General features: G+C 43.4%; 1 protein-coding gene across 2 annotated transcripts in view; it reads right to left on the bottom strand.

Annotated features, from left to right (window-relative positions):
• Positions 1–1331: 1331 nt before the first annotated feature.
• MOK (MOK protein kinase) overlaps positions 1332–22459 on the bottom strand; it is a 1335855-nt gene continuing 1314727 nt past the window's right edge. The window contains exons 10-12 of one of the 2 annotated variants that reach the window (XM_069637748.1): positions 6794–6908; positions 2225–2428; positions 1332–2148 (exon numbers count right to left, since the gene is read on the bottom strand). In XM_069637748.1, coding sequence (XP_069493849.1) covers positions 2068–2148; positions 2225–2428; positions 6794–6908 — 400 coding nt within the window. In that variant the 3' untranslated portion in view covers positions 1332–2067. The remainder of the gene's footprint in view (positions 2149–2224; positions 2429–6793; positions 6909–22459) is intronic. The other variant, XM_069637749.1, reaches the window with a different exon arrangement.

Genomic DNA, 22459 nt, shown 5'->3' with positions numbered 1-22459 from the left:
TATTACTTTATGACTATAATTCTTGATATTATAGGATGAAACATAATTTTCAGCCTTGGAAAAGCCTGTATTGGGCCATAGAGTCGGCTTAACTAGGTGCTGGATCACTTTGATGTTACACTTCAGGGTGTGACGCTTTACTAACCTCAAAAATATGATATGATATGATGGGGTTATTTATAACGTCCTTAATACCCAGTGGTTTCTAAGCGTGGACCCGGTGATCGAACCTGTGTTGCTCGTGTCGTCTTGTTGCCAAGGCGAGCACGTCGTCACTGAGCTATCCTCCCGAGACAAAAAATCAAACTATGTGTCTAAGAATTGGCAGATTTATTTTTAGTAGAAATATCTGGACACCAATAATTTTGGCATGATTATATACATGGAATAAGAATTCTAATTTGATTGCGATTTAATTTAAGAATTGCTTTTAGAGAAGTCACTCTTGCTGCCATGCCACTCACTTAGTTTGAAGATGCTTGGATTACTATTAACTGTATGTTTCGGTGTCCAGTTTTGCTTTCTCCATCTGTGTGCCCCTCTTTTAGCTATATCTGCTTCTATTTAAATGTGGCCATGCAATGTATTTGCACTTCTTAGTGGTTTGTAAATTCTGCCATCCCTTACCTCACCTATCCTCACTCGACTGGCAAGAAACTGTTGTTTATGCATGATATTGTCTCAGAAAATACAGTTTAAAAATGTATCAACCTACTCTAAGGATTTTATGAGTTAATAAAGTTAGCAAAGATCTTACAATTTTATGATTATCAATTAGAAATGTTGTCAATAACTTTAATCAGATATAAGTGGAAAGTGTCTACTTTCGATTACAAAAAGGGAGCCTATAATGATGCTGTACGATCGTGCATCTAGCCCATTTAGTGAAAGGTTTTAAGGAGGGGCAACGTTTCACACGTTCATGTGCCTGTAAACCTATAGGGCCTGATTCATGGAAGTGTTTTATAATGGCACAATCCCATAGGAAAATGTACCATGAATCAGGCCCATGGTGTGTAGAGGTGGGTGTGTATTTGTCTGTAGTGTAAACCCTGTGTTAATCGGATCCACATCTTCTAGAAAGCATGCAACCAAGTTAGACAGCATAAATGAGTCAGCTGATAGAATTTTCTTACAGAAATATATCCAATGAATGCATGAGTCCAAGAGAACTTCTACAAACAAACTACAAAACAGACAAAGGCCAGATTATGAAAACATTCTCAATAGATTGTTATTCTTTGAAAATGCTACATCCACTCTCTATTAAAAAGGTACTTCAAAGGAAATGCATCAAATTTAAGTTATAAATAACATGATATGAAACAAGATTATCTGCATATTTTGGTATTTAATACAAAACAAACATAAAAAGTTCATTTTTAACAATTGTACAAAATATCAAAGTATAAAACAATTAGTAGGTTTAAAAATACAGGGTATTTAAAACACGTACAAAAATGCTGGGTAAAGTGCATTTTGGTTTGCTTCAAAATAAAGTATACTTTCATTGCTAATGTTGTAGGTTTGTTGTCAAAATGTTTTGCAGAATTCTTCAACCAATTTGGATCACCCAAAAAAGTTATATTCTCACATGCTCTATGCAAACATAATCCTTACCTGATAAGACTTCTCCATTATGCCCCATCTCTGTTTCCACAAATAACCAAATTGGTATTTTGATATATGCATATACACACACACACACATACATACATCCTAGATGTGGACTGTGGGGGCTTGAGAGCAGGATAAGAAGCCAAACCCTGAAATTAATGTAGCTCAGCATAAATAACGCATGGGCTGCATGGATGCACATTAGATCCTGTCTTTCAAGAAGTTCAATTGTTTCTAGGCACAGTTCCAAATATTCGTGCACACTCTTCTTTCCATTTTCAGTCAGCAATTGTTACATGGAATTAGGGCTTCCACATTGTCATTGAATTGTGATGTACTCAGCATGATACCATGAAAGGCACGAGTCGATTCATTTCAGATGTTCAATTCAGTGCTTTTCTTTGTTGTCCATGTTTATTCGGTAATGAAAACACAGATTTAATATCCACTTCAGAATTGACCTTCTTTCCTCGGTAGAGAAGGCAAATAGAATTGTTGTAGAGAAGGCTGGGTGTCTTGCAGGATATCAGACTGTTAAAGAAAGTACACATGTTCAGATTTATGCAGCAAAATATTTAATTTAGAGAATAAATTAAAAGCCTAATACCTTGCTGTTCGCCCCTAAATATTTCATTGTTTGCAGTACAGGAAGTTTTCCAATAGGCGCCGGAGTGGGAAAAACTGATTGATATTTAACAGGCGGGTAAGATGACAACTTTTTTACTCCATAGTTATTCAGTTTTGGCTGCTCCACTGGGAAAATAGGAACGTTGTGTCTTATCACAGACTCGTTTACTGGATTCAGGTTTTGCTTAAAAATAAAAATGTGAGTTTACAAACAAGGTTCTTTCACAATTTCTTTTTTATTTAGGAGAAATACAATAAAACGTGAGCATAAACATTTATCAACAATTCTGTAAGGTTATATAGTCTATTAAAGCCTGTATAACATGTATACTAACTTTCACAATTTACTTCTTTACTAACATCTTTGGAACTACAAGGAAGCCTATCTGACCTCCAAGAAAAACATTTACAAATTGACTATCCTAAACAAAGGAACAGCAAAAGAGTTCAGGGACAATTGATCATCTCCTAAATTGAACAGTGTTAGATACCATATATCATTACAAGTTTGGCAGTAACCCGCCGGTGCTACTGGCGGCTCGCCACCAGACTTCAACACTGTTTCCGCCGCCTGAGATCATTACAAGTCCTGGTGGCCCGGACTATCAGGTGATGGAAAATGTTATTCCCTGTTGCCGTGGAGGCCATGGAAATGGGGTCTCTTAATGGTGCCGGTGCTTCTGTGAGCACTGTGCCTACCGGAGGCGGTGCGCCCGGCAGGTCAGACCTGCTGCACGCAAAAGCATCGGCAGGCACAGGTGTAGTCTGCCGGTCCAGAAAGCGTGCCGGTACATTTCTACCGGCACCCTTATTTCCGGACCGGCAAACTTGTAATGAGGCCCATTGTGTCATTGAAGGATTCTGGGGTCAACTTTCCCATCATTACGCTCAAATGAATCTCCTTGCAAACCTCAGATGGACCCTACTACGAAAGGCGCATGCTGCTTGTTTAGCAGTGGCCGATGTTATCATGGTTTACAAAAGTAACGATACAGGGCTTTTTTTAATTATCTGAGACACTTAGGCAAAATAATGCAAACCTAGAAGAGCCACAAACATTATTTTGCTTTACTTTGGGCTTCCTTCTTTATGCTTTATGCACAGTAATATTGAATAAATGGCATATGTTAACCCAAACACTCCTTCGCAACTACTGCAAGGAATTATGTGCAAATACCCTAAGTGATGCCTATCTGGACAGAGCACATTGTGTAATGTTAAGAAATCTATGGTTTCAATAAATCTTTACTCAAACTTGTTGAACGTTAGTGTCTTGTCCATTCCCTGTCTCACCTCTTCTCCTTTAATCCTTGCCTCCTTTCCTTGCTATTTCACTTCCTCTTATTGCTTCCTCATGCCTCCTTTTTCCCCCTTTCTTCCTGGTTTCATCTCTGTTCTTTCCTGTCTCTTTTATTTCTCAATGTCGTCATAATTTTATCTCCTTTCTTCCCTGTCTTTTCTTTCTTATCTTCTATCTCTCCTTTTTCTTTCTTCCTCGTCTCATCTCACATTATTTCTTCCATCGTCTTTGTTAAGAAAGAGTATTGCTGTTCCGTGGACAAAAACTTAAATGCTTAACGCAACAGTTATATGATTTTTGGTGAGGTGCCTTCTTTTAAATGGATAAATACATTGAGGTTTTCATCATCACAGGATTTTTGAAAACAGTATTCTCCTTGAAGACAGAACTGCTGTTAGTTGTAATATATAATCATTAAACATGACTTTGTGTTACATTTGTGTGTGGTTCTTGGCTATAAAGAAGATGCTCTGTTGGCAATTTGAACACACCTTGATGAAAGAAGCTACGCTGCTGTAGCTTGATGCTCATCTGCCAAGCATGGTATAAGTTATGTGGTATGCAGGGTAGACAGGTAAAGATGATTTGTATGAATCATAGTGTAAAAATAGTATTGTAGTCGTAGAAGTCTAAATGCCTGGGTGCTAGGGTTTAGTTAGTAGTCGTGAATAAATAATTCAATAATGGACCATCTGGAAAACATTTGTAGGCAAATTAGGTTTTATTTTGAACCCCTGGCTCTGAAATCTGAGTTATCCAAGGTACTTTGGAAGGGACAATGGATGTTTAGAGTACAATTCAGCAAAGCTTATGAGTATAGTTACAGGATCTTCAAACAGTGATTGATAAAGTGAACTATTTTCCCATAGAGAAAAATCCATGCTAATATAATGATTAAAGTAAATTGAATTCAAGAAGAGATATAAAGCATACATGAAGTTATCATTTTCCCAAAGATCTATACTCGTGTCAAAAGAGGGTTACTGGGAGGGATAATAGTTGGCTAAATATCAAACTGTGTACATTGTTTTTGTAGGTTCTGTTCCTATCTGCCCTACCCTAGCCCATTTGCCAGTAGTTGTTGTTTGGACTCAGAGGATTCTGAAGACTGTAGTACTGGAAAAAGAATATTGGGATCTGCCACTGTCCAGCCTCTGCAGAACAGCTTTGATAGACAAAACGAATGAGCTGAGAGGTTTGAGAACATCAGAAACAGTTACACAAAAGACATGATTTTAAAGAAAAACAGATCATTTGTTGGATAAAGGCGTGTGCAATCTTACTCTGCACAGGAAAGTGAGACTCATTTTGTATTTTGCATGCCCCTTTTATTCTCTGATGAGAGCAAGATGGATGAAACTATTTTATTGAAGCAGGGTTTAGATATGTACATTAGACTCATTTGGGCAGGCAGCACGAACTGCCCCTCTAGGATCTTTGTCTTTAGCTCATATATATTCTGCCTGGAGAACAAGAAGGCAAATGGTTTTGACTTTGTTGGAAGTGGTTGAACTTTAACAAGTTACATTAAAACAAGATTTTGAACACCCTTTTGTTATATAATGAGTTGCATTACATATTATTGGGCCTACAAGGCTTATTTTATGTAAAAAGAAATTGTCTCTCCCTGTTCTACCCCTGTGCTGTTTTTAAACATTAACTTCATCAGGGGCATTATTGAGGAGAGTTGTCTTCTATTCATGATGTTTCTCTACTTTCTATCTTATTACGTTGTAATTGTAAATGTATACAGCGCTTATAAACAGGTGGATGCTTCAAAGCTCTTCAAGGCGGGAAGGGGACAAGGGAATACAGTAATCATTATTAGGCCTTGAAGTTTCCGAATTATCTAAACAGAAAAACTAGCATACTAGGCCCGGCGGCATTTCTCCTAGTACAAGTGCATGAAGTATTAGAGTTTCGACCAGCTAGGGAGGGGGGGACAGAAAAAGGTGTGCAGGGGAGGCCAGGACAAACTTACTAGTCCTAGTACATTTAGTTAGAGCATGCGTACAGACGAAAGTGGGAGGAAGAGGAGGCGTGGGGTGGAACAAACACGTCCAGTCCATCAGGGCCCTGGGTTAAGTGCAGGGAGGTTGCCTCGCTCATAGAGCGTAAGCAGAAAGTGCAGTATTGCTGAACATAGTGCAGTGGCCCAGCGGCAAGTGCAAAGACTGGCTGGGGGGCCTGGAACATGTAAGGCTCCGGAGATGAACCAGGCAACCAGCCAGCAAAAACTGAGCACATTTAGGGAGGAGAAGGAGGAAGCAGGGTAGGGAAAAAAGAACGGAAGTTGGCAAGGTAGAGGGAGAGAGAAGGAGGAAGAGAAGAGGAAGGTCTTGAGGCGTTTCTGGAACTTAAGGTGTTCCGGCTCAAGACAGAGAGAGGCAGGGAGGCTGTTCCAGAGGGAGGCACCTGCAGAGGATAAAGCTCTACCCCCAAATCTCTTTTTGCGAGAGCGGCTCACCCGCAGAGAGTTGGCGTACGAGAGGTAGAGTGTTTAGGCAGAGACCTTCGTAGATAGTGAACGCCCGGCCCCCGAAAGCCTTGTGGACTATGCAGAGGGTCTTGAACTTGATCTTTACATTTTCTGTAAAGCCTTGGCTATACAATATACAATTGGTTGATTGACTGACAACAAGGTAGAGAAGATGCGCATAGCACATACTACATTGCTGAAAGCATGTACAATCAAATGGAACATTATAAGAAAGAAGTGTATAGATCTAGAATTGGTCTTAGCAAAAACGAATGTAGTAAAAAACGCAGAAAACCTGAAAGTGGACAGAAAATAACATGCCATTTGATAAAACAAAAGAAAAGAATATTAAATGAAAATGTTCAAAAGGACGCACTACCAGAGTTAAAATATTTGTTAAGTAAAGAGAGAAAAGAGACTGCAACTTATGAATACATATAGCCAGAGAAGTACTTAGGTTTGCAAATTCTTCGAAGATTAGGAGTATATTTATGGTATGTTTAGGGCTTGTAATTAGCACACAAAAAACTGAAATGAAGTATAAACCATCTAATACCAATTGTTTAGTGCTGTGATCATTCCTTATGTCTGAAGTATCAATAGTGCATCCAACCTGATTGCAATTTAGCAAACCGACTATTGGTTAGGTCCCCTTTCCAAAAAGTCTATTCTTCAATTCAGGGCAGAGGTAGAAATCATGTTACAGCATAGTTAAAGTGTTATTTGCCAAGTCACAAAAACAAGGGTTTCTCTCCCTGATGACACATTACCTGTCTCCGACCTTGCCGTGCAATACGCAGCAGATAATTCATGGATCCTGCTGTCCCGGTATTTTCCACTGCTCCAATTTTTCTGTGCATTGAGAAAGCTTGTTTCTCTAAAGCCCTTAAAAGGAAGTAACATTTTATTTGTTTTATATTTGGGGGACCAGCGAAACATATGCCATTGCATAAAATGAAATAAACAATTCAAACAGATTATACTCCTTGTATCATCCAGAAAAAGCCAATAACACGGAACTGTGAGACATTGCTAGGTTCCTGAGAAGGCCTAGAAGGCCAACTGCAGGGTCTACTTGAGTTTCTGTCTGTTCCTTAAAAGAAACATTCTTCCCTTTTGCCACAAATTAAAATTATTTGTTACACACTTGACAATACTAAAGAAGGATTCTTTTTTGTTTAAACCTTTATTTAACTTAGTGGCAGACACATTACTTTGAAGACAGACTTTATGAGTGGGGAAATTGAAACATAACATGAGCATTACATTATTACCGTTTATCCGTTTGTCACTCATTACAGTCTTGATTGTTGTACACCATTACATTCCCATGGGGGCTAACATGTAGTTCCAGCCATTCCTTCCACGTCTCTTAGTTGTGCTAGGTAGTTTCGAAACGGACCCCAAATGTCTTTTAGACTAAATCTGGGCACAATTATTTCAAGGTATGCCTCTTCCCTCTCATTAACATAGGTTAGTTCTCAAAGCCCTGCAGTTATACTCAGGGTTGTTCTGGATTTTCAGTATTTCATTATGCATTTTTTAGCAACTATACAACACAATTTGAATAACCTGCAAATTTCCACGGGAACCTACTCGATATCTCCCAGAAGATAGTTAGGGGGGTGGGGTGAGAGTAGGAGGAATTTTGGTGATATTAGAGATGATCTCCGCTACCTGCCGCCAGAAATGAGCAATCGATGAAGAGTTCCAGTACATGTGAAGAGAATCTGGAGTAGCCGTGGTACACTTCATACATTTGCCACTGGTGTTTGGTGAGAAATGTGAAATGTGAGCTGGGGTGTAGTGTAATTGACTAAGTATTTTAAATTGTATTAGTCTAAGTTTTACAATGTGAGAGGCCTCTTTTGCTAGACAGCACCAACAAAGCCATTGATCGTCCTATATTGTGATATTTAGATCCCTTTCCCATTTCACTTTAGCCCTGTTGATAGGTGCCTGGTTGGCTTGGCACACTTTGTACAATCTGGAGACGAGTCTCCTCGGGTCTTTGCCACCCACTATCATGTCTATGAGCTCACAAATATCTGGTTCCCGGGGGAATGAAGGCCACCAGCAGCGTTTTGATCGGGCTATCACCTAGTTTGGCCACAAATTCTTTGAGCGTAACAAATGTTCCTTCTGGGACCAGATCCTGCAAGGTTATTGTTTCTCCCACATTCCACATATTCTTAATGTATGTGTCGTATGTCGGGAGAAGTCCTGGGCAATTCCATAGGGGAGCGGATCTAAGGTATGGGGAAGTGACTTTTATTCTCCTGAGTAGCCTTGACCAACATTTACTGTTGTGCATACCAGATCGAAGGAACACAAATCCTTGTGTCGGTCTGCCAGGATAATCAACTTCAGATTTGTTGGTGCACGATTCCAGTGACTGATGCACCGGGTTATTGCTATTGGAGTACCAGTGGTCCGTATACTGAGCTTGTGAGACTATGTAGCAAAGTTCAAAATCGGGCATTGCCAGGGCGCCCCGCTCAAATGGTTCAGAGATTCACTCCCATCTAAGTCGTGGTGTGCCTTCTCCCCAAATTAATTTAGTTGCCATCGAGCAAAGTTTATCAAAGAACGCTCGTCCAGGTCATACTGGGATATTACAAAAATATTATAGTAGTTTAGGTACTACCACCATTTTGCGCAATGACAGTCTGCCATGCAACAACATTGGGGGTTTCTCCAGTATTTCTAAATAGGTTTCATGATTGTCAATTAGTAGGGAGCGTTGTGAGCGGGAGACCATTATACCCAGATATTTAAATTTGTGTGGGGCCCATCTGAATCTGGCTAAATCTGCTGGGGCGCACGTGGCATGAGTCAATGGAAATAGTTTGGATTTTGCCTCGTTAATTCCATATCTGGAATGAATCGTGAACCTACGGACCTCATCCATCATTGGGGCTACGTTTCGTTCCGGATTACGCATATATAACCGTGTGTCGTCAGCATGTAGGGATATGACCTTTGGTGGACCAGATATATGTATTCCCTTGTGCAAAGAGTTCTACTGTCAACGCAAAGAGCAGCAGGGATAAGAGGCAGCCCTGCCGCGTTCCACGCCCCATAGGAAAGGTGGATGACAGCATACCATTGGTACGGGTCCTGGCAGATGGTTTAACATACACTAGCTGTACGTACTTTATAAAGTTATCTCCCAGTCTCATCTGGCATACGAATGCAAAAAAACTTCCAAAACAGAGTCAAAAGCCCTCTCTTCGTCGAGCGAAGCTGCGACTGTCATAGCTTTGGGGTCTATTTGGGAGATGATACAAAAATGTCTATGTAAATTGAGTGCCGTGGATCGCTCAGGAATGAATCCGGATTGATCCGGATAAACCAATGTCGACACTGCAAATATCTTGGTGTTACTATTGATCAATGATAATGGCCTGTATGAGGCCATCTCCGATACTGGTCTGTTTGCTTTCAGTAGGACCGTGATTACAGCCTCAGAGTGTGTGGGAGATAACTGGCTGGTCTGCAGCGATTCTCCTCAGACCTTCAGGAGTTTGGGTGCCATTAGTTGTTGGAGTTCTTTATATAATTTAATACATATGCCGTCTGGACCTGGGGCCTTCCCGGACGACAGGGCCATGATAATTTCTTCCAGTGTGAATGGGTGATTAAGCGTTGACTGTGTCTCAACTGGGATGGATGGGAGAGGAATTCCATTCAAATAAAGGGATAATTCTGGATCGGTGCACTAGTCTACCTTAGTATATAATGTTTCGTATTATCGATGGAGTTCTACATGGATCTCTTCATGTGTAGTTAAAATGTCACCTGACTATCCCTTAATCCCAGTAATGTACTGTGACCCTCTTTCCACTCAGATTGCTCCCGCTAGGAAGTGGTCCGGTCAATCTGCCTCGCCATATCGCTGTGCCTGGGTGGACTGGCTCATTAGGTTGATTTCTCCATCGGCCAGGTCTCTAAATTTGGATAAGTTCCCATTGAAGAATCACAGCAATGCCCTGTCTCGTGTGACACAATACTCATTTTCAAGTTGTCTCAAGACCGTTTCCACTGCTTTTAATTCTTTACCTATTTTCTTCAAGCCACCGACACAGTCATTGAGATCACCTCTCCCCCTCAGCCATACTTTGAAAGTCTCCCAGACAGTGGAATAACACAATACCGACCCCTCATTCCTTTGGTAGAAATCTTCGATCTTATCTTGTAATTGCCCCAGGAAGTGTGGATCGAGTAAGCATTAGGATGGCATTCTCCACGATGGGCGAGGAGTGCCGGGGCCCTGCCAGTGAATAAGGATACTGGCGATTGGTCTAATATGGTCCTTAGGCGTATTACACTATCGTGTACTCATGTCATGATTTCTGCAGGGATCAACCAATAATCAGTTCTGGACTGCGCATCCTGAACTGACGAGTAGTGGGTGTACTTTCGTACACCAGGATTACGCACTTTCCATACATCTGTTAACTCCAATTGTAGCATAATTTGCCTCACCATGTGACCAGCGTTAGTTAGGTCATGTTGGGTATTTCTCGTCCGTTCCAATGCATAATGTGTTGAAATCGTATACCCAGATAATCGGGGAGGCAGGCCCTCCTTGCACGACCTCCGAGATCTGCCCGTAGAAATCAGGATCATCAATATTAGGGCGTACGTGTTGACAAGTCGTACATCGACCCCAGAGATCTTGCCCCATAGTATCAAATATCGTCCCTGGGGGTCAATGATTCGTCTAGCGTCCTGAAAGGACAATGAGCGGTGTATCATGGTCATCACCCCCCATCACTTGTGTTCAGTAATCAGTCTACTGACGTTGAGACTCCCAGTTAGATGCAAACCCATTGAGTGCGCCTTGGGCATGGGTCTCCTGTAGCATCACTATTTGGGAACCATGGCGATTTAAATATGCAAGAACTTTTCTCGCATTAATAGGGTTGTTTAGCCCGCGGACCTTCCACGTTAGGAAGGAGAGCTTGTCACCCATTGTACCTGGTTAGTCCCACCAAACATACAAGCTTTATGTAACCATGTTGCAAAGGATTCTATTCTCATGTCTGCCAGGCAACATGTCTACACGTTTCCAAAATAACATAGTACATTTGCATTTCCATTCAATACCACAAACCTTTGATAACAAGTTCCTTTTCTAGCCACAACTTGACGTATATCCCCTACCCTCCCTCATCACTCCCAGCCTGATGATGCAACTCAAACTGTGGGGACCTCCTGGGAAGCGTTGCGATCAGTTGTTGCAAACATTCAGCAGAACACTGGGAGAGTCTCAAAGTATGTGTATGTTGCACAGCGATTTATATTCTTGTGGTGATCAGATTCAGATCAGTGCCAGTGTGGTTCAATCGCCGGCTTCCACATCCATTCGATTATTGCGTGGTTGGGGACTGCGGTTCCTGACATGGTCCCGCTACAGGATGGGGACAGACGCTTCCACATATGCAGTGGCCTCCGATGGGTTTTCGAAGAAATGTGTACGGTCTCCATGTTGGATCCTGAGTTTAGTCAGAAACATAAGGGCGTATGGAATATGTCTAATCCTAAGCAGTTTCTTTACTGGATTGTATGACTTCCGCAATGCCTGTACATTTGCTGTGAAATCGGGATAGATGTGAATATCTTGAGTTTCATAGCGGAGAGTGTGCCGTTCCCTAGACATCCACAGTATGAGGTCTCTGTCCCTGTAATTAAGTAATCTTGCAATAATAGTACGTGCATGGAGGAGCTCCCAGTTTAGGGATTGGTGCCTGTGTGCGTTGAGCTCTCTCCACAAGGAAATGCATGGAGAATTGTGCAGGGTCAAACAATATTTTCAACAGGTCTTCCACAAATGTTTCCATGGGGCCTTTACATTCCGCTTCGGGTATTCCAATTATGCAAATGTTATTTTGCCTTGAACGTGATTCGAGATCATCGCATTTGTTGCAGACTTTGCTCCTTTCCAGTTGGCGCTTTGATATGAGCCGTTGGGGCTTTGGTATGAGTCCCAGGGACACACTAAATGTCATGAGGAGTCAGGCGGGTCAGTTTGCTGTTATCGTTGGGACCGGCCACGGGAGGGCTGCGCACGTTTGCCTCACCGCAGTTGGTCAGTCCACTTGGATTGATGATTCCGGTATTTGGCATCTTATCAAACGTTCCTAGTGAACCACAGAATTGAGCAGCGCTTCCGGTGGGGCTGCCTAGTTTAATCAGTGGATGTGCGGGGGTATAGATGTTATGGCACCCAGAGTGCTCGAGCCCGCTTCCGGTGTTGGGCGCTACGAGGGGGCGCGCACTTGTGCTCCGCCGCACCGAGTAGGCTTCACGCAGCGGGCGCATCATCAGAAGGATTTAATGGATGCCAGTGTTAATGCGGATGTGTGTCCCCAGGCCACGCCCAGCTCACCTTACAATGTTTCAGAAAGACGTCCTTTTGAGCAGTCTGCACGGGTCGTTGCACTCGGAAGCAACGCTTAGCTAGAGCTCCTCCCTGTTAGGCAGAAACCTGTGCAGTTCCCTTGTGGACCACTGCAAAAAGTTTAAGACTACAGGTGTTAGCAGTAAACCCAATTGGTAGCAGTCTGTACCACCCAGATTTACCTGGTAGCTGTGGCTGAGCAGTCAGACTTCTCTCAAGAAGAGTTAGGCAGTATATAGAGTATACACATTAGATACAAAAATACAGTAGCACAAGCAAACACTGACCAGAGCGTTGGTATAAAAGTATATAATTATTTATTTAAAAACACACTTGTAAAAATACACTGGCACTAATATGTCAAGCAAGTTCAAACACAGTCACTAGAAATATATACACCTCCCTGATTAATTATTCGACAAGTCTTAGGAAAAGAACACCACTTATTATCAACACAGAGGTGAGCACTTAACCAAGATGGCACTCCAATAATTATTTAAAAAGGGACAGAAAAGGCAGAAATAGGAAAACACACAATACCAACACTTTTGAAGAAACACAGCAAGTCAAGAAAGGCAGGGTCTACTGTAGAGCAAAAAGTTCATAGGCCAGGCCCACTCTTGGAGAGAGCAAGGCCGAATGTACCCAAGATCACACAGTTGAAGTACACTTTAAAAGTCTTTGCAAATAGTACAAAAAGGAGATAGATCAGTTCAGGAAAGTTAATTAACAGGTCCAAGGTCACCCCAGGATAGAGTGTCAAGGATTTACGGGACACCTTGGACGGTCTGTTGCAAGGGAGACTAGGCAGGACACAGTACCTGAAATAGTGAGAAAGCTCCAGCGGGGGTAGTTGTTCCTGGCAGAGGGTGAAAATCGGTGCTTCGTCCAGGGGAAGAGAAGATCTCGACGTGGAGGACAGCTGGAGGTTGTTGCACTGCCAGGGATGAAACCAGCCGCGGAGTTTCCCGGTTAATAGGTACTACCCTTTTATTTGCGGTAGTGGTGAAGCGTGGCTATCCGGCCGCTGGGGTGCTTAGCACGGGCAATTCGACCACGAGACGAGGAAGGCGAAAAAAGGGCGAACTGGTTAACCCCACCAGCTCAAAGGAAGAAGACTCTTCTGGAAGATCTTCTCTGTCTTTGGGAAGTGGTGAGTCGGTTCAGCAGGGCTCCACCGGTGGTGTCGTCGTTGCAGGTCGGCTCAGCTTCTCCCTCTTTGGAGTCTTTAGGTCCTGTGGTGACTTTTGAAGTTCCAGTCCCCAAAGCCCTGCTTTTATGCAGAAACCCCCATTCATCAGTTCTAGCTGTCACTCCAACATGCTAAGTGGTGAGCCGGGCGGCTCACCACTGGGCCAATCACACAAGAGTGCGACTTGAGTTGCCGAGGCAACTCAGTCCAGGGTGCCTATTCCCCCCTCCCACACATCCTGTAGACCCAGACACAGAGGCACCACTTTTGGAGGCTTCTGTGCAGAAGCATGCCAAAAGTGGAACAAAGGGCTCGACTTGGGTTGGAGTTACAGAAGCGAACACAAACGCCATTTTAAAACTGAGTCCTGGCAAAAAGACCCAACCGGGGAATAAATATTAAATAAATAACCCGGCGGTATCTTTAACATTGCACCAAAAAAGTGGTGCGTTTAAAATGAATGGGAAAATCCCATAGGAAATATTCTGGTGGAATATTTCGCGTTGTATCCACTACCACCAGCCAGAAACTCGACAAGGGGGGACTGGACAGTGCCCCCTTGAAAAACAGACCGAGGGGCAATCGAATTATCCCTACCAGTACTTCCACAATATGATGGTTTGTACTGGTTCTGTTCACAATTTAAGACTAGTAAAGTCAATGGTGACTTTACATGCCCTGGGAGACAGTAGTCAGTCCCAGGGTATGGAGTCTATGTTTGGGGGTCACTATGACACCCCTGTGTTACTGCACTGAGGGTGCTGTGTAACACACTTACCAAAGACACACGAAGCCCTATGGAGTAAAAAGACCCCATAGCCCATAAAACACATTACAAAGTCAAAGGACATTCTCAAATCATGCCTAAGAGTGGGAGAAAAAGAGTCTCACTCTGAGCAGGAGAAAAAATTAAATCCCAAAAATCCAGCAAAGCTGCTGGGGGACTAACTAGGTTTGGGAAATTAGCCTTTACAGAAAATTCTCCCTAACACTCCCCTGCTCCGGCGCTTCTCTCCGTTGGTCCTGTCCTGGCCCCAGCAGCACAAAGCAGCATGAATTTCAGATTGTGGGTCCCACAGTCTAGCAGGTATGCGTCAGGCACCTTGTTATTTGAAATAACGGCGTGCAACAGGACTTACTTTGATTAAGGATTTCAGTTCGACCGGAGCTCGAAGTCACACTGCCATCTTGCTTGCTGCTCAGCAGTGCCCCCCCCCCCAAAAGGATGTGTTTTTTAAATATAGTTACATTGGGGCTGGGTTCGTTCTCATAAAATAGTAAAATGAGCCAGGTTTCCAGGCTATCCTGCCACATGTTGAGGGGTCAACGGAAGAGTCGAGACCGAAAAGGTTCCCAAACACTGATTTATTTAGCTTGAAAGGCAGAGGTTGGAGTAGGGCTATAAGTCGAACCAAGAGGGGCAACAACAAAACAAGGACACAGCTCCATAACAGTGCAGACATTCCAGGGAAACACAGGTAGGTGAAGGGAATATACAAAGGCCTATTCTAGTGAAGGTCTGCTATCCCGAGTCCAAATTCCATAGTTGTACAGAAGTTCATGGTCATGTCTGTGTGCCTTGAAAGGTTCAACCAAAGTCACCCGCAGTTCCCGGAGGTTCCACAGGTGCAGGGTCCTTCAGCTGGGTTGAATGGTAGAATGCCGGCGGTGTCCAGTCATAATTTCGAAAACATAATTTCGAAAGTCAAATCAAAAATGTCGAAAAAAAAAAATGTCGAATTGTTTTTTTTTTTTTCGATATTTTTTTTTGGGCTCTAGTTTCTGTGAAAAAATAGGTAAAAATAAAAAAAAAGGGGGGGTTGGGGGGGAACCCCCCCATTTCGAAAAAAAAACGTCATTAAAAAATAATTCGACATTTTTTTTTTCGACGTTTTTTTTTCGACTTTTTGACTTTCGAATATTTTGTATTCGAAATTATGTCTATGAACCATGCCGGCCTGTGAAGCTTGACGCTATGATGACAGTTGATTTCCTACTCCTCAATCCCAATTGGATATTATGACTGCATCCATTGTGATGCCCCTTCTCTCCCAGTCAAGGGATGTATGGTCATGGAGCCCCGACAGGCTCTGGTCACAAGGTTGGGGTTGGGGGAGAACCACATGATTAAATATGCCAGATCACAGGCTTTTGTTCAAGCAAGTCTACACTAAACCAGACAAAGTTCCTCCCATGTCAGGATAGTGGTGAACAGATCAATTATTATTCTCCCACTTGTATATATCCATTATTTTAGGGTTCTCTGTGTTCCCCTGGATCTGCAGAACTTAGCCAACCACAGGGATCACTCTTCTTTAACCTTTGACCACACTCCAACCCATCCTGTCGGCTGTGATCTGGGTCAGCAACTCCAGTAAGTGGTGGCCAGGGTCCTCCACTCCCAAAGCAAAGACTGGGTGACTTTTCCCTCACTAAATCCTTATGGTTTCTACCCTACTCCTGCTTTCTTTCTTCTTAAATGTTACTGTTCTTCTCCCACCTCTGCATCTATCTACCTCTTTCCTTCCTCCTACTTGAACCAGTCGCTTACACTGCTGTGTTCTCCTTTTCGATCTCTAGCTCTTCGAACTCCAGCATTTCCCTCTCCAATTCCATTCTTTCCCTCACACCTCTGCTTCCCTCCTCCTCCTCCTCCTCCATGACCTCTTCTCAAACTCAAGCCTCTTGTTCACAATCCTTCTTTCCTCCTTCCTCTTTCCCACCACCAACCAGCTCCAATATTTCCCCTTGCTACTTCTTCTATAATTCCAACCTCCCCCCCTCATGTCCATTCTTCTCCACTTCTGATTTTTCCCTCTTTCAGCTCTTAAATCTCACTCACATTGGTCCAGTCCCAGTCCCTTTTATATCTGGGCCTGTGATATAAATGGGGCACCAAAGTGTGTCCTGTTTTCCTGAACATGGACACACAAAATGTTTTGATTGCTCATAGAACACTGACGAATCACTGGCCGAAACAATATATGGGTGAGGCACCATCAGGGAATCAGGTGGCATCATCATGGTGGCACAAAACTCTTCTTCAAAGGCTTCACCGTGCACTCCTGTATGTGGCTTTCCTGCCACTTTAGCCTGCTCCCTCGTGAAACGGCTTTCTTCTTTGGGCACATTAGGGAGTTTACAAGCACATCCATGGTTCTTTTCACACACCTCAAGCTCTTCTGCCATTTCCCCACAGCGCTCAATGCTAATATTTTCCTGGTTTGTGGATCACTCCTAGCCCCTATGATTTTCAAAGTATGAATTTTCTATACTGAATATCTCTGGGTGTGCGTATGTGGGCCGGGTGAGCCGGCTGGGAATGGAGGGGGCCCTGGGATATCCTCTATATATCACCTTCAGGGTCAGCATCACAGAGCAGGGAGAATTTGCCGGTCCCCAGAGACTGTCAGACCCCTAGCCCAGGCAGCACACAGACCCTCTTCATGATCCACAATGACCATGTTTACATTATTTCAATGGAGATATATTTTCCAAATCTTTAGTCATTCTGAAATTATCTGATTTTAGTAGTTAGTGAGTCAAATAAAGCAGAAGTCCATGCAAAAGGCTGAAGGTAAATTCTTATAATTAAGATGTTCTGCCAGAAATAAGTTGAAAAATATTTTATTTGAATCAAAGTTTGTCAGGTAAGTGGATCAACAGACAACTCTAATACCTAGGGTTGCAGTTCTTGATTCAGCAGAACAGAATACTAATGAACTGAACAAACTATGGCTTTCTCTCTAGGCAGTAGTTTCAATCGTTACCTCTCTCCCTTCGACTGTTGCATGGTTTCTAAAAAGTCACAGAGTGTCTTTTGGCGTGAAGTACCCAAGCACTTGTTTCCTGACCATTGAAGTTGGATGGTTGCCTCTCATAGACCTTGTCAGGATGTAACTCTTCCCCACACTAGAACCTGTACCCCACTGCCCCACTCCTGGTGCTTTGGGTTGTCAGAATATAGTCCAGGCATCAGACTCGTTCAGATCTTAGCAAAGATGGGGTTGTCAGCTTTAACCCACTCTGTGCTGGGCACAGACTCTGCCACAATCTCTCCAGCCACTTGGGTTTCAGCCACTCCTCTAGCTTATTGCTGCTTAACTTGGGCACTTCCTTCTTAGCTCTTTCCTTCTTTCTATCTTTTCCTCTCCCCCTGGTTCTCCCTACTGCTTCCCTTATCAACAAATCACTGAACCTGCTTTGACCTTCTCCATTATGGGCTTTCCTCCTCCTTGGTTTCTCTCCTTTCTCCTGGGGTTTCTTGCCTCTGCCACCATTCACCGCTATACACTTTCATGCCACCACTTTCCCTGCTCCTCTTCCTCGCTTGTGTTCTTGGCTCTTCCTACTCCTTATAACTCTTTTCTTATTCCATGGATACTTTGTGGCAACTTCCATTTCCATGCTCGGCTGGTTCAGTTGTCAGATAGGTCACTGGAGCGATGGGAGCAATGAATTTAAGAACTGTTCCAGGGAGATTAAGTACTTCACCTCTTCTAGTGTTATGCTGCTGAGCCATTTGTCCATGGTGTTAGGTTACGAAGTTGCTGTGGAGACTTGGCTGGGTGTAATCAGAGCTCCCAGAGTCATGGTTTGAGGTACTTCAGATCAAGTCCAAGCCGCTACCAAATTTTTAATCATGCCATTCAAAGCCATTCACCACCACCTCTGAGCTGGAGCTCTACCAGCTCTCCCAGCTGCAGGAGCACCTCCATCAGCCCCTTCACCCTGCCGGGTGTTAAGGTAAGGCCCAGGGCTTATTACAGAGCCAAAAGCAATTTCACAGACGAAATTGCATCCCGCGACCTCCCGACCAGCTTCATTATCCCTGGCCGCCCTGCATCCCTTTTTCACAGTATTGTGCAAAGAAACGTTGCAATTCGAGCATTTTGCCCAAAACGAGTGGCTACCGCCATTGCCTGCCACGAGGATCCAGCACATTTCATCATGGCCGCCCCAGCCTCCGGCACCCTCCACACTGGTGCCTTTGAGCTTTGAAGCACCAGGATTGGCCGCTAGTCTCCACAAACAGCCAATCCACAGCGCCGGTAGGCGAGCACGGGCCCACGATCGAAGGCACAGGATCCAAGGCACCTGACTGAGCTCCGCCAGCCTGGTGAAATCACAGTGAGACACTCTATTGCCCATATCAGATTAGCTGAATCCATTATACCGGTCCATGAGCCCCTTTCCACATATACCGGTAACTGGTGTGCAGTCATAATGTCGACAGTCAAAATGTCGAAAAATAAATGTCGAAAAATATAATGTCGACAAACAATGTCGACATTTTTCGAAATTTTGAATTTATTGTATAAATAAATATATATATATATATATATATATATATATATATATATATATATATAAGATGTGTTGAGTATGAGGGGTGGTTGGGGGGTGGCAGGGGGGCGTTGGGTGAGGGGGGTTGGGGGGGACCCCCCCATAGTAAATAATCCTTTTTTTGGTTATTTATTGAATAAATAAATAAATATATAATTGGTATGTGTTGAGTATGAGGGGTGAAAGGGTGGTTGGGGGGGTGTAGGGGGGGGTGGCAGGGGGGTGTTGGGTGAGGGGGGGTTGGGGGGGACCCCCTCCATAGTAAATGATCCTTTTTTTGGTTATTTATTTATTGAATAAATAAATAAATATATAAATAGAATGTGTTGCATATGAGGGGTGGGAGGTGTGGGGGGGTTGCAGGAAGGTGTTGGGTGAGGTGTTGATAGTTTTAAGGGTTTATAGTCATAATGTCTAAAAAAAAGTCGACATTTATTTTCGAAAAAATGACTTTTTACATTATAAGTATAGGATGTCGACATTATTATTTTCGACATTTTTTTTTCGACATTATGACTATAAACCCCGGTAACTTGCTCTCATGTTATTTAAGGCCAATGTACTACCCATACCGCCTGTGACTCACAAACGGCTGCACTGCCATCATTGTAAATGAATGCTATACCGAATGTCTGAGAAAAGCCCTATAACACACCATCTTTATCCTAGTTGCGTCACATGCTTTGCACGGTTGCGTTGCTCTGACTTGTGAACCCTGCATTATGCAGCCACATATATCATCTTGTGCTGTTTACTATTGTTCACCCTATATTCACACCGCATCGCTATGTGTACTTAACGTTTACTGTTAATTTTAGCTGTAAAGGCATAGTGTCAGCCTGTTAGGAAGGTTGCAAGTAAGCCCTGCTACTGGCACCGTGTCTAGCACATAGGTGCTAAATCGCATTTAGATCGCTGCTAATTGTTACTCAATTTGTGGTAAATTGTCTAATGAACCCTGCTGTTGCCACGCTCTCTAGTACCTAGGTGCGCAATTGCACTTAGACCGCTGCTAATTGCCCATTATTCTCTGTTGTTGCCAACTCCTCTAGCATAAAGGCGCAGAGTTACTTCTAGACTGCAGTAAAATGTTTAGCAAGTCCTGTTGTTGCAACTCTCTCTAGCACACAGGTGCACATAGGTTGCCACTCTCTCTAGCACATAGGTGTTCAGGTGCACTTAGATTGATCCAAAGTGTTTAGTATACCCTATTATTGCCACCTTCCTCAGCACATAGGTGCACAGTTGCATTGTATCTAAACTATGTTAGGTTGGTTGTTACTCATGATGATGCCCTTTTGTGCTGTACCACATGATACACCCTGTACAGGCTCCCACTTTATTATCCATGACAACGGGCTCTCTAGAGTAGCATGCCCCCGGCACCACCCTATCCCCTGCCTGACGCCCTTCCTGCCCCCTACCAAACCGTTTACCCAACAGCACCATCAGATCAACGATCAAACAGACCACATAGGTATCCAAAAGCCACAAAGAACCACCCACCTTACTCTCCCGTCACGAATAAACCACCCAAAACGACCACCCCGGTCCTTAGCTCACTTAGACTCACTAGACTTAGATCACAGACCTTCACCTCAATTTGTTCGCCAAGTAAGGACCCCCCCAAATCAAAGCAAACTAAACAAACACCTCTAGCAGGATTCTTAAGAACTCAAAGACTCAGATCCAGACTCATAAACCAGCCTAGCACTAGTCAACCCACCACTTCTACCATTATAGGAAACTCACCACCGCTAGAAACCCAAACTAAACCACCCACAAGGACTACCACCACCAAACAACAACCCATCATCATAGGGACTATCAAGACACCCCTATCTCCTCGAGTCCAAGAGCCACCCCCTCCTGTACACCTCAAAGCAGCCCTCATCAATGCACGGTCTATACCTGCACATGCCACAGAAATTCATGACCTTATCACTGAGCATCAACTTGACTTACTCATAGCGTCAGAAACCTGGCTCCACCAAGCATCCGGACCCTCACTCTTCATTGCCATTCCTCGAGACTACACCATCCTTAGGACGGACAGAATGAAATCACCAGCTGCAGGAGTAGCCAGGGGAGTTGCTAGGTCTGGAAAAGACCCGGGGCTACTCTGATGTTGGAACTGTTGGGACTGGGGGCTAGCTAGTCTTTTGGCTGTAGCTCCTGAGATTCTATCCGGGGCTACAACCAAAAGATCAGGGGCTATAGCCCCCTTAGCCCCCCCCCTAGCAACGCCCCTGGGAGTAGCTATCATTGCTAAAACTCCTCTCAATATAAGAACCTGCCCTATTGAGAACCCAGACTGTTATGAAGTCCTACTAGCTAAATTAGCCATGAATCATAAGACTACGTTAAACATAATAACTATCTACAGAGCGCCCAGTGCCAAATCACAGCCACAGTTAGAGATACCATTATTACTAACGCCACTTATAAAACCAAACACTAAATGCCTAGTCCTAGGGGACCTGAATCTAGGTTTTAACGATACCCAAGACCACAAAGCTGAAGCACTACACATTGCGCTCAAAGACATGGAATTCACACAACTAGTGAATGCCCCTACCCATACAAAAGGAAGAACCCTAAATTGGATAATATCTCTCAACTCCCCAGTATCCATAGACTCCATCAACCCAGTACTCTGGTCAGATCACCACAGTATACATTTCACCATCTTGGCCAATGAACCAGACCCACCCAAAACTGTCATTGAGGAATCCTACGTAACAAGAAACATCTGAAAACTCACAGTAGAAAACCTTACCCCAATACTAGTCACCTCCCTCAATAACAAAAAAATCAATACTGAAAATCCCTGTGCCCTGGCTGACATGTATCACAACTGTCTCACCAGCACAATTGACACCCTAGCTCCTTGTGTCAATAAAACAAAACGCTAAGTTAAAAAATCTACTTTCTGGTTTAATGAGGAACTTGTCTCCCTCAGAAGGATTATACGATCCCTTGAACACCGGCTAAACAAATCCCATACCTCAGAAGCTCTGGAAGCTTTTAACGCCGCAAACAAAACTTAGAAATCAGCCATCATTGCCCATAAAGCAGATGCCCTCAACACCAGAATCAGCAATGCTTCCTCAGATAGTAAAGAACTATTCACCATACTCAAAGAGTTGGAGAACCCAATCCCCATAATTAACCCAGTCCAACCAAGCAAAGAATGGTGCACCACCATCCAAGATGCCCTGGCTTCTAAAATCAAGCTATTGCAAAAGAAAATCATTTCCAAAAGAAATCTCATCTGACATGCATACCACCTCTACCCAAATCACTATGAACACTGAAGGTACCACCCCTCTCTTCAAGTTCACACCAGTCTCCCAGGACGCAGTACTCAGTACTATTTCTAAACTCAAAGCCTCAAACTGCAAAGGAGATAACTTCCCGGCGCACTTAATTAAATTATGTGCCCCTACCCTCACACCTATAATTACTAACTTTGTGAATGCCTCTTTCCAC

This window comes from Ambystoma mexicanum, chromosome 14, assembly GCF_040938575.1.
Source record: "Ambystoma mexicanum isolate Mex_15411 chromosome 14, UKY_AmexF1_1, whole genome shotgun sequence".
In the NCBI taxonomy this organism is placed as follows: Eukaryota; Metazoa; Chordata; class Amphibia; order Caudata; family Ambystomatidae; genus Ambystoma; species Ambystoma mexicanum.
The sequence above is the reverse complement of the archived record's forward strand: the minus strand, read 5'-3'. Positions and strand labels throughout refer to the sequence as shown.